At 43.9% G+C, this 12,778-nt stretch overlaps 4 protein-coding genes across 4 annotated transcripts; 2 read left to right on the forward strand and 2 right to left on the reverse strand.

Moving 5' to 3' along the window:
- Positions 1-214: 214 nt before the first annotated feature.
- O0I10_005150 (uncharacterized protein) lies at positions 215-2,278 on the forward strand (the record flags this gene model as incomplete). Its single annotated transcript, XM_058485197.1, has 9 exons — positions 215-300; positions 370-404; positions 460-531; positions 605-769; positions 850-915; positions 1,005-1,055; positions 1,127-1,506; positions 1,616-1,874; positions 1,938-2,278. The coding sequence occupies 9 exons, from the start codon at positions 215-217 to the stop codon at positions 2,276-2,278; spliced, it is 1,455 nt and encodes a 484-aa protein (XP_058344024.1).
- Positions 2,279-3,294: 1,016 nt separating this feature from the next.
- Positions 3,295-4,802, reverse strand: O0I10_005151 (uncharacterized protein; the record flags this gene model as incomplete). Its single annotated transcript, XM_058485198.1, has 8 exons — positions 3,295-3,393; positions 3,470-3,653; positions 3,731-3,888; positions 3,959-4,029; positions 4,085-4,221; positions 4,292-4,426; positions 4,483-4,692; positions 4,762-4,802. The coding sequence occupies 8 exons, from the start codon at positions 4,800-4,802 to the stop codon at positions 3,295-3,297; spliced, it is 1,035 nt and encodes a 344-aa protein (XP_058344025.1).
- A 1,502-nt stretch (positions 4,803-6,304) lies between these two features.
- On the reverse strand, positions 6,305-8,066 carry O0I10_005152 (uncharacterized protein; the record flags this gene model as incomplete). Its single annotated transcript, XM_058485199.1, has 6 exons — positions 6,305-7,004; positions 7,080-7,165; positions 7,232-7,381; positions 7,444-7,662; positions 7,731-7,896; positions 8,002-8,066. The coding sequence occupies 6 exons, from the start codon at positions 8,064-8,066 to the stop codon at positions 6,305-6,307; spliced, it is 1,386 nt and encodes a 461-aa protein (XP_058344026.1).
- A 182-nt stretch (positions 8,067-8,248) lies between these two features.
- On the forward strand, positions 8,249-12,667 carry O0I10_005153 (peptide chain release factor 1; the record flags this gene model as incomplete). The annotated part of the gene is made up of 15 exons (XM_058485200.1): positions 8,249-8,315; positions 8,380-8,894; positions 8,959-9,026; positions 9,106-9,190; positions 9,250-9,408; positions 9,467-9,613; positions 9,686-9,779; positions 10,137-10,397; positions 10,464-10,719; positions 10,776-10,882; positions 10,964-11,310; positions 11,371-11,678; positions 11,735-12,190; positions 12,253-12,524; positions 12,585-12,667. 15 exons carry the CDS (start codon positions 8,249-8,251, stop codon positions 12,665-12,667), a joined length of 3,225 nt encoding a protein of 1,074 aa, XP_058344027.1.
- Positions 12,668-12,778: the final 111 nt, after the last annotated feature.

Genomic DNA, 12,778 nt, shown 5'->3' on the forward strand with positions numbered 1-12,778 from the left:
ATTGGCCTCCACAAGCCAGCTTCCCCAGCAAATTCACGTAAATGATTGGGGGGTCTCATGCATTGCGTGTGATATTTCAACAGAAAAATATAGCCCTCTTGTCCCCCACCCCGCAACCTATAAAAGACGTTGACTTTTCAGATCTTGCTGCTGTTTCCTTGTCTCTCTTTTCCACTCTTCATTTGAAAAGACAACCCCCTCACTCTTTATCATCATGTCCAAGAACGTTTTGACCACCTCTAACGGCAACCCTGTCGAGAACAACCAAACCTCCCAAACCGCTGGTCCCTGGGGTCCTGTGTAAGTCATCCTCTTTTTACTATAATTGTTCATATCCATATAACTCAACTTTTTCTTATACACATACAGCCTTATTCAAGACTTCCACTTGATTGACAAGCTTGGTATGATCACTTTTATTCCCACTTGAATCACATGCTGACATAATTTTTTATATAGCTCACTTTGACAGAGAGCGTATTCCTGAGCGTGTTGTCCACGCCAAGGGTGCTGGCGCCCACGGTGTCTTTGGTAGGTTTCACCCCCCGCTCTTTTCAACCATTGCGACGATTTTGGACTGCATGCTTACAATGAGACACAATAGAGGTCACCCATGACATTAGCCATCTTACCAAGGCCAAGTTCTTGAGCCACATTGGCAAGAAGACTCCCGTCTTCCTTCGTTTCTCGACCGTTGGTGGTGAGAAGGGTAGCGCTGATACTGCTCGTGACCCCCGTGGTTTCGCCGTCAAGTTCTACACTGAGGAGGGTACGTATGATTGAGCCGTGTGTGTGTGTGTGTGTAATGTAGTTGATTCATTGGATTCTCACGCGATGCATTGTATCTAGGCAACTGGGATATGGTTGGCAACAACACTCCCGTTTTCTTTATCCGTGATCCTTCAAAGTTCCCTGGTATGTTGAATTTGATTCAGTGTGTCAAATCTTTTGTATCGCCGAAATGCTCATCAACGATCGGGTATTTCCGTTTACAACAATTATAGACTTCATCCACACCCAAAAGAGAAATCCTCAGACCAACACCCCCGATCCTGGTAAGTTATACTAAAAAATCATCTTGTGTGGGAAAAAGTTTTTACTCATACCATCGTCCTTGTCAATGCAGACATGTTCTGGGATTTCCTCTCCTTGGTCCCTGAGTCCATCCACCAAGTCTCCATCCTCTTCTCCAACCGTGGTACTCCCGATGGTTACCGCCACTTGAACGGTTACTCCTCCCACACCCTCAAGCTTGTTGATGCCAACGGCAACTTCAAGTATGTCAAGTGGCACTTCAAGACCGATCAAGGTATCAAGAACTTGAAGGCTTCCGAAGCTCAACGTCTTGCTGGTGAAAACCCTGATTACGCTACCGCTGATCTCTTCAACGCCATTGAGCGTGGTGAATATCCTTCCTGGTCCGTCTATGTCCAAATCATGGAGCCTGAGGATGCCAAGAAGTACCGCTTCAACCCCTTCGATGTCACCAAGATTTGGTCTCATAAGGTAAATTATCGCGAGCCATGTGCTGTTGGGAAAAAAAAAGAGAGGCAACGAGAGAGATGTGTGTGTACAACGTATGTATCTCACACATATACGATGATGATGGTAATAGGATTATCCCTTGCACCCTGTTGGCAAGATGACTCTTAACCGCAACCCTGAGAACTACTTTGCTGAGGTTGAGCAAGCTGCTTTCTCCCCTGCTCACATTGTTCCTGGTATCGATATCTCTCCTGATCGTATGCTTCAAGGTCGTCTTTTCTCGTACCCCGATACCCACCGCCATCGCTTGGGTGCCAACTACACTCAAATCCCCATCAACCAACCCAAGTCGGTTGTTGCTAACCACCAACGTGATGGTTTCATGGCTGGTAAGTGTGTGTGAAAAAGTTGTTGTTGTGACATGTGAGAAACTCACTCTTCATCTTTTTTAGTCAACGGCAATGGTGGTGCTGCTCCTAACTATGAGCCCAACTCTTTCGGTGGTCCTTACCAAACCAATGTTGCCGCTACCACTTTCTCTGCTGAGGAAGTCTCTGGCTTGACTGGTCGCTTCACCTATGAGCTTACCGATGATGACTTTGTCCAAGCTGGTGATCTCTACCGCTTGATGCCTGCTGAGGAGAAGACCGACCTTGTTGAGAACATTGCTGGTCACCTCAAGAACGCCAAGAAGCACATCCGTGAGCGTCAAATTGCCCACTTCAAGCGTGCTGATCCTGAATACGGTCAACGCATTGAAGAGCTTATTGCTGCTGCCCTCTCCAAGGCTTAAGCATCTTTTCACAACCCACTCACAAATATCATCTCCCTTTTTTTACTCTCTCACAACAACCACCACATAACTGTAAAATTGTTTCGCTTTATCTCTCCCTCTACCTCTGTACCTAGTGGACACACAAAATAAATGCATACCGAGTATCGGATGCTTTTGTACAACATGATTGAATATACAAGTCGCGGCTTTATTCGGGTGATTGTTTTCGTTTCTCCACCCAGGGTATATGCATAAGCGGTGTGATACCCTCCTTCGTACTATCATGCAAACCCAAGTACATCCATCACCTTCCTTATGGTTAGCATCAGCCTACTATACATAGAATGCGTGGAAAGGATATATAATTCTTCACATTACCCATCACCATTAGCTTCCATGTCGCCATTTTGCTTGTTATTGTGTCACCGCATAGCAACTCACACGTACAAATAAACAAGGGTGGTCCAATACGAAGTGTATTTTCGTGATCAACGACTTCATGATACAACGTGGGTAAACAAGCTGCGGCTTGCAATCGGGCAATTCATAATAGGAGGGACGCACGTTGTTGTCATGGCAACCGAGCGTTGATTTTTGGAGGATTCCATAATCTTAATTACCCTGATTACTCCAAGCATGATCCCTTTTGTCGATCTTCTTTTTCGATATTGTATTCGGGTATCATTAACAACATCATTAAGACGCGATACATCATTCAACATAAAGTCAGCATGCTTGTATGGGCAAATGTGATCATTTGATATCATAAATCTAGAACCTGGTGCATGGTGGGGTGAGAGGAATAGTAAGAGATGATATCTTCATGGCCGTTTAAAGATGATAACATCCCAGGCCATATCGCAAGCAATATTTTCATGCCTTAAAGTGTGAGTCTATCACCTTAAGGGATGATTTGAGATGACCCCACCACATCCTCTTGATTGAGCCAATCATCATACTTGTACGTATCCAATTATCCAACGCCTTTATTTATGCAAATGTCATCCATTCAAAACATTCTTTGATGCTGATTTCTACTCGCTGGAGGTTTCAGAAGGAGGGATGAGGACTGTTCGATAACGTGGCAGATTCTTGTGCAGCCTGTGGAACGCTTCAGTGATTCCATCCTCGGTCTAATAAGTTCCCCAATCCATCGTGTCAGCAGTGTTCTTATCATATGATTGGTGGTTGTACATGTATTCTACTTACCATGGGAAGCTCTTCAATTTGAGGTCGGATGTTATGCCGAGCAGCAAATTCAAGCATAAGGGTATTGATCTTGCGACCTCCTAGGATAGCACCTGTGAAGTTCTTTTGATCCAACAAAAAGGGAAGGATCTTGCCGAACTTGATCTCGTTGGGCGGGATGCCCACAAGTCTAAAGTTACCATTCCTTTTTTGGTCATGTGCACGGTTAGTACTACTTTTTGTCTGTGCACACACACTCAAAATCCTCCATTGACAACTTACGGCTTGAGAAGATCCAAGTACATGTCATAATCCAAATCACCACTGACAGTGCTGAGAATCATATCAAATTTTTCAGCCTTTTCAATAAAATCGGGAGTAAAGTCTTTTGAACACCAATACTCATGCGCACCAAATTTACGTGCCTCTGCTTCCTTGTCCTAAAAATGCACAACATTGGTCATTACTATATCCAAGCCAAAGGGTCCTATCATCATGATCACTACTTACTCTACCACTTGAGATGGCTACGACATGGCATCCCCATGCACGTGCAAATTGAAGTCCTAGGTGGCCTAGCCCTATAATTTCATCAGGTTCAGATCATGTTTAGGCCGATCGAATGATATCACAGACCTCCAATGCCGACAATGCCGATACGTGCTGTTGGAGAAAGGTTTGCACCATACATGGCAGAAAACACTGTTGAACCAGCACACATGAGAGGACCAGCGTATTTGGGTTCAATGGATTTAGGGATCTTGTATACGAATCTAGAATGGAACAACGAGATCAGCCATCTATGGTTGTATACTACACGTTGCCATGGCAACATCTTCTTACCTTCCATCGCATACAGCAGCATAGGCGTAACCATTGTTGGTGCCTTCAGGGAACATTTTACGTTTACGGCACATGATATCATCACCCGAATGACAGAGCAAGCAGCTTTGACAGGATGACTTCATGTAGGCAAACCTATTGAAAGAATCATGAGCCGTCATAATCATCATGATGATGCTGTGTAGACTTACCCAACCACATCTCCAGGAACGAGATGATCAACTTTGGGACCCACTTCTACGATTTCACCAACCGCTTCGTGGCCAAGGATTGTACCTGGTGTAGAGGAAAACAAGACATCGGTATGGCAAACGCCACATGCTTTGATCTTGATGTACACTTGATTCTCGTCTAGAGGATCCGCATGGTATTGGATCTTTTCAAAGACATCAGGCTTGTCGCTAGAAAGGATGAATACCATAAGTATGCATATATGTATAGGTGTTGACATGGAAAAAGTTGTATCTTACGTGGTGGCAAAGGCATCAATCAGGTATCCAGTGGCGACCATGTTTTAATTTTGATTGCTTGTTGACTGTATTGGATCGATAGACATGAGGTTGTGGGGGAGGGTTTATATATCCAATGGACCAAAATCAGATTGGCATTTTTCTGGATGGATAACGCGCACATAAGGTACCGCATGTGTCGTGTACAAAAACCGGCCTGATGGTGACACCACACCATACACCCCCACATACAAAGCATCCAATAATGGGGGAAGCCAAAAAGAGAATGACATGACAGGTTAATTGTGCAACACAACACACACAGCCTCCAAGCCTTACCCCCAACCTTACAAGATGATCTCGATATGCTTTGACACTCGACTCCCAAAGACGCACAGATGCGGCAAGTCAACAAATAAGAAACGTTCCCAGTAAAGTGGATTAAGATTAGGGAGTGACATTGCTGTGCGCCACAAATGTGATCACGGATCGACATTATCCATCTTCGAGCTAAGCATCAACATCATTCATATGCATAATCCAACAACGCATCTCGTAGCAATATGATCTCAATACCATCTATGAAGTTTAATGACATTGATAGCTGAACAGGATGATTGCATATGAATTCGCTTTTACTTGATGATGGTGATGGTGTGTGAGGCATCATGATGAATGGTGGGTGGGAATGCAAGATAGGTTATTGTAAGCCTCAGCCCACTCTAATGGACGCCCCTAGTTGCCGGACCCAATACCCCCAGAGTTTCTTTGTTTGATCATGTGTGCTACTACTTTGCTTGCATAAAAGTAAATGCCCACGTAACTAAGGTTTCCTACTCGGGTTTATTATAAGGCTTCTACAACTTCTTTGCTAGTGTAAATGTAACTAAGGAATCGTAACTCTGGTTTCTTGTAACTGCTTGCATAAAAGTAAATGTCCACGTAACTAAATTTCCGCCTTGGGCTTCTTACAATACCATTACTGCTTCGCTTGCCTAAAGTAAATGTCTACGTAACTAAGTTTCCAACTCTAGTTTATAATACCACTTCTACTTTGCTTGCCTAAAGTAAATGTCCACGTAACTAAGTTTCCGCCTTGGGTTTCTTATGATACTACGTACAAGGAGAGATGCACGTGTTGGTGCAGTATTGATCGAGGGTATGTAATTGAACATGGTGTGTACTACGGCGATAGCGCCCCATTACTTTAATTGCATGTGCGTTGTGACCACCTATCAGCAACGTGAAACGACTACAGCAACAACATACATTGCTATTGAAAACGTGAATGGGTCAAAAGTCGATTATAGAACGCAAGTCAATGTGACACTACTGCTGTACCAGCACATGAAGCATGAAAAAAGCACGTAACACGTTACACTAACGATCGAGAGACAATGCAGATAATGAACACCTTTCACACCTTAAATCACTTAGTAACGAGCAGACACTAAAAAAAGAAGAGAGCAATATCGTTCCTGCTATTTTATTCCATATGATAATCGTATCCAATGAAAAGAGGCAAGGAATGGCTATTATGGACAAACAAGAGCAAGGGATTGCATTAAGAAGACTGTTGCTGCTGTGCTGACTGTAAAAGAGCAATCAGAGGATGGGTACCATTGGATCCATTTTCAGTTGAATTCGATGCAACAGGTTGCTGTGGTGGAGGTGGAGGGGGTGCAGCAGCCGAAGACGATGAAGCATTGTTGTTGGGATTTGCCTTTTGAAGCATGGCTAACAAAGGAGGCGTTGTCGGTGCATTGGTAGTTGACGAAGTATCATTGTAACGAGAATCGGCTTGTCTAAGCAATGCAAGCAATGGATGTGATTCTGGAGCAGGTGGAGGGGCCTGTTGTTGTTGTTGTTGTTGTTGTTGTTCAATGACATGATGTGTACCGTTTTCGGTGGTGGATTCAGATGCATTTGCTTGCTGAGGAGAAATACCAAGAAGTGATTTGAGAGCTGAAGATGGTTCAGGGGTTTCATTGGGTGGCGTGGTTGCTGCAGTGGTTGGAGTTGCTGGTGATGTAGTTGATGCAGAGATACCAAGCAAGGATTTGAGAGCAGCGGATGGTTCGGCAGCACTGTTATTGTCGTTGGGAGGTGATGGTGGAGAAGACGACGACTTGTCGGATTGTGTCACGTTGTTGTTCTTGTTCTTCTTACGATGACCATTAGCCTTATTCTTGGTTGGCTTGCCGCCGCCGCCTTTGGCTTTTTGTTGCTCTTTACGCAAAATGGGAAGGGCGAGCTTAAGTTTGCTATACATCACAATATCAGCCATAACGGATAGATAACCACCCATTCATTATCCTTATCCTTATCCTTATCCTTACCTTACAAATGGGACGACCATATAAAATCTACCACGTGATCCAGGTTTCAATCCAGGCAAATCATCCAACTTGAACCATTCCACTTGCTACATGCGTGTATAAAAGATATAAGCGTGTGATAATGGACATGACCTTATTCCCAATACACATACACTAATTTCCTTTCTCGTCTGTGGCATAAACTTGGTATCTTCTGGCACACCACAAACAATATACAATCGGATGGACTGCTCACGAATCGTGCATTGGAGATACGTATCCCGAATCAAAGGTGAAATATCATAGCCTGTTTCTTCCATCACCTACCAAGACACAATGAATGAGTCATATCCTTTGAACCCAATCCAATGATAAAGAAAAGTACCTCTCGAATAGCACAATGATCATATTCTTCATCTTGATTGATCTTTCCTCGAGGAAAACTCCATCCTGACTTGGAACTCCATCCCTTGACGAGTACACACTTGTCCAGATTCTCATTCAATAAAATGGCACCACACACCGGTATCCGAAACCTATACTGCATGAAATCCGCATATGCTCGTTCATGTTGATGCGCCCATTGCTTGAGAAGAGGGCAATGCTTGAAAAGTAAAAAGAAAACAGGGTTAAGGATTGTATCATCATCATCCATCAGCACACAATGAAAACGGTATAAAGGATATTTTTCTCTGAAAAAGTCTTGAGTTGAAACGATTGCAAGTTGGGTTGCAAGAGACGAACAAAGTCTTCATAAAACCAGTGTGCTTGCTCGACTTGGAAACAAATACGATGTGGCGACTTCAACTCTGCTTCTGGTACGTTGATGATGAAACGTCTGTGAAGGGGAGGGGGAGAACAAGGGTCGATGGAGGTCAACATTAGTTGCTTCCCTTTTGGTCGTACACCCCACACAACCACCCGACAAGCTGCCAATCGTTACGTTGATAGATCATCTAGGATTTCTTCAAAAGATGCCGTTGCCAGTGCGTTGGTCTGCATGAGCATGGTAATGGGTTGTGTGTGTGTGTGTTGGTGGTATATATAGATAGGTGTAAAGAAAGACAAGTGAGCGGATAAGCGAGTGGGTGAGTGGGTGGGTGAATGAATGAATGTGTGTGTGTGTGTGCCTGCCAAAGTGACTGCAACCCTCTCCCTCTTTTTCTTTTTCCTTTGTACTTTTACTCTTTATGCTCTTGGTCACTTTGCGTTGTATCGCTCGTCAGTCAACACGATATTACTCTTCAACGGCACGAGGTAATTCATGGCCGTATTGCATGCATGTGTATGTTCGTAGTGCTCATGGAAACGACATTGTCAGCTGCTGTCTTACCGTCGTCAAGGATCACCGAGCCGTTGGAAAAGCGCCTGACACACCTTGTTCAACGTCATGATATCCTCCTATCAAAGTTAAACAGCAGCACACTCGAGTCCAAAGAACTTGTCCAAGTATCCAAGGAGTTGGCAGGTCTATCCAATGTCAAGACACTCTATGGCGACTGGGAGAAAAGTACCAATGATCTTGTACAACTTCATGACATGCTATCTTCTTCCGAGAGTCAAGACGAGGAAATGGTTGAAATGGCCAAGGAAGAGTATACCGATATTATGGGTCGTATTGGTGAAATTGAACGTGATCTAGTGAGCGAGTTGGTGCCAAAGGATGCTGCAGACGAGGCAAGTGCCATCCTCGAAATTCGTGCAGGTGCTGGCGGTGATGAAGCGGCTCTCTTCTCAGCAGATATGGCTCGCATGTATGAAAGGTTTGCTCAACTACAGCGATGGAAATGGGAAATCTTGTCAAAATCAGAAGATGCAGGATTCAAAGGACTCAAGGTATATAGGTGCAGTGATGGGTTCTTGAGATATTACAATGCTCATGTTCATTTGTTGTGAATAGGATATTACAGTCAACATTGCTGGTCAAAATGTGTTTGGATTGATGAAATATGAATCTGGTGTCCATCGGTAAATATTCTTCATATGTGTATGCGTGTGTGGAAGAAGGAAAGAGGAAGAAAAATAACTGCGTTTGATATATATATAGGGTACAACGTGTTCCTGCAACTGAATCACAAGGTCGCATACATACATCAACAGTGACGGTTGCTATTCTGCCACAGCCCACCGAGGTATGTGTGTGTCTCTTTTTTTCTCCTTTGATTTCCCAAGCTTAATACTTTATATATAGGTGGATATCCAAATCAAAGACTCGGATCTTCGAGTAGACGTTTATCGTGCATCAGGTGCTGGTGGTCAACACGTCAACACAACCGATAGTGCCGTTCGTATCACCCATATCCCTACTGGTATTGTTGTTGCTATGCAGGATGAACGATCACAACACAAGGTAATATCCAAAATGGGTGATGAGGATGATGGATGGTAATATTAACTATTTATGGTAGAACAAAGCTAAGGCACTCAAAGTGCTTCGAGCCAAGATTTATGACATTGAGCGAGAAAAGACTGACAAGGCACGACGTGATTCAAGAAACAAACAAATCGGCAGTGGTGACCGGTCGGAAAAGATCCGCACGTACAATTTTCCTCAGGTGAGAGAGAAAGGGAATGAAGGCACAAGGGTGTATATAAATGAGACTGATACAAATGACGGCGTTACATAGAATCGAGTAACCGATCATCGCATTAATTTGACATTGTATGAATTGGAACCTGTGATGATGGGAGAGGGATTGATGCGGGTCATTGAACCTCTACGTGAGCACCATTTACAAGAAAGTTTATTAGAAGAAGATCAATAAAGAGATACTTTTAGAAGAATATCCTGTGTAACCTAAACGAATGCTTGATCAAAATCACATGGCAGCATCATCCACACACCCAGCCCGCATATTGATTGATTGCTTCCCATTCTTTGTGGTGGTGTGTTCTTTTGTGCAAACCTTCCACAGGCTTCTTCTTCTTCTGCTCTTGTCACTTACTTTTACCTCAACCCCCTCCGTTCTCTTGAGCATTACGTTACCACCCACTTTTCCACGATTACGAAAAAAGACTGCAACCACAAATTGGACGATTGGGTCGAGGACGAGGGATTTGCTTCATCGTCATCGATAGAGGAAGGAGAATCCACAGCAGAAATCGTTAGACGTAAACGAGCACAACGTCAATCGAAACGAGCTGGCATTACCACGACGAGCACGACCACTACTACAACAACAACGACTATCGAGTCTACCATGACAGCAACTATGGTATCAGAGACATGGGAGACGTGGGTCACAGCAGCACCATTGGAGCGTATATTATGGATCGTATCATTTGCTTGGACCATTTATCATGTCGATCATCTCATGTTTTCTTCCGAGGCATTAACAAGTATGATTCGAGTGGGGGCATTTGGATACATTCTAGGGGTTAACATGAATGTATATGTATATATAGCATGGATGGGACTCCTTGCGCTGGGATTGACAGCATCTCATTTGGCTGTACGTGTAGCCAATGCACGCAACAAAGCCGATGCCACCAAGACCTATATTGATCGTGCCTATTCGACTACATCCTCCGAGGATCATCTTCCCGAAACGGAGACACCTACCACCAATTCACCCATGTACAAAAGGAAGCCAAAGACAAAGCCATTCCCAATAGGGCAAAAGACATTTGGTATTTATGGTGCAAGCAGGAATTCTTTCAGGTAAGAAGGAAAGGACATTAGAGAGTGGCACCTTTGTAATTGTGTACAAACCTTAGAGCCGATGCAGATGATGGTATTCTTTGTGGCACTTTGTTGTTACCCATGGTTGCTATGGCAAAGGTGGATGATGTGGTCAAGTCCGAGATGGATCCGATACGTCTAGGTAAGTAAGAGAATAAGGAGGTGGGGGAGGGTGGGGGAGGAATGGGAATCTCATCATCTCACACAAGATGGATATCATTAGCCCAAGTTCATTCAGCATTGGAATTGACATTGGTGATGGGTTTATTATTCTTATTGCTTGTATTTGCCAACACCTTGCTACAACCAATGCGTCGCAGCTTGCGCAAACGTGGATTCTTTGTTCTCAGCTTGGCCGTTTCTACCGTTTTTACTTACACCGTCACGCGTCTTTTTCCATTGACACCATGCTTACGTCAAGTACCTAATGCAATCAATACCGTGGTGGTGATGGCTTTCTTGTGGGCGTTGTACATTTGTACAGTGGCACTGAAACGATGTTTTACCTTGGGAGAAATGTGCGTCTTGTCACAAGCAACGGCTGTACTTGTATTCAACTCCTTGTGTATGGTACGTGTGTGATGTGTACATGTAAAGGATGAAATAGGGTACTTATGATCATGTTGGCAGATGATGTCCGAAGGTGTACCAAGTTTCCTTAAAATGGATAATCACGTGGAACCTGTCACAGTATTGCTCCATGCAGTTACCTTGGGTATGATGCTCATTGGCATGGCTGCCTATCCTCTCTTATGGCGATCAAGACATCTTGCCCAGAAACCTTATTGGCGCTCCAATCCATCTGCACAAGCCCTTTCCAGCATCCATCGCAAGCGTATCATCATCTCCTTTGCTGTCTATGTTTTGACAGTGGCATTTGTTACCTTGGTCATCGCACCTGTATGCAAATCAATCATGGATGAAGATCCTTTCACGTGGTAAGTAGTATTCAGGCAACGAGTAAAAGTATATGGGATTCTCATTTCTTTGAAAGGACCTTGTCGTTTGTATTCCTGTCTCCTCAACGGTTGCTGCTATGCGTGTATTGGGCATTGGCCATCTCCGCTACGGTCATTGTTTGGGTATTGGTACTGGATTTCTCATCACCGGATACGACACAACAACCATCACCACCCTCCATATTCAATGGCGTTCAGGGCAAGACATTGACAAGCTCACTCAACAAGAAACGCAAATTGTTTCATGCATTGGCTGTGATCATGTTTGTACCAGGTGTATTGATGGAACCGGCATTCTTGCAATTGGCCTTTGGCGTAGCTCTTTCAGCCTTCCTGTATCTCGAATACCTACGTTATTTCGCAATTTGGCCCTATGGAAAGAGCATCCATTTATTTTTGGCCGAGTTTATCGACAGCCGTGATCTTGGCCCTGTTATTCTCAGTCACATTTACTTGTTGCTTGGATGTGCTGCACCAGTGTGGTTGAATAGGTAACATACAAAAGGGGGGGAGAGGAAAGGTGGGAAGGAATACATGGCTTACGCTATTGTAGCTCGAATCTGTTGGCTTCCGTTTCAGGTATTCTCGCTCTTGGATTCGGTGACACTGCAGCATCCATAGTCGGCAAACGATACGGTCGATGGCATTGGCCTGGATCAAAAAAGACGATCGAAGGAACCATGGCTTTTGTGGTTACCATGTATGCAAGTGCAGTGTTTATCATGTATGGATCAGCCTTTCTTGGTATCAGCAGTGCCACCCATTTCATCGTCTCCATGACATCTGCAGATTGGGCTGCATTCTTAATTACTGCTTCATTGACAGGTAACACATTCCCCCACCCACATTGGCTATTTCTATGCATGGCTAATCATGGAATGATAGGTTTGCTTGAGGCACTGTCATCCCAAAACGATAATATCATTATACCTCTGTACATATTCGCTTTAATTTTGCTTACAAAGTAGTCATCAATTGTCCTTATCTTCTGCAATTACATCGTCTTTTCTATTTATATGCATGTTTGGAAATCTCACGCCGTTACTTTATAATAAAAACAGCATCTTGTATAAAGAAGG

This window comes from Lichtheimia ornata (assembly GCF_029851405.1).
Source record: "Lichtheimia ornata isolate CBS 291.66 chromosome Unknown scaffold00020, whole genome shotgun sequence".
In the NCBI taxonomy this organism is placed as follows: domain Eukaryota; kingdom Fungi; phylum Mucoromycota; class Mucoromycetes; order Mucorales; family Lichtheimiaceae; genus Lichtheimia; species Lichtheimia ornata.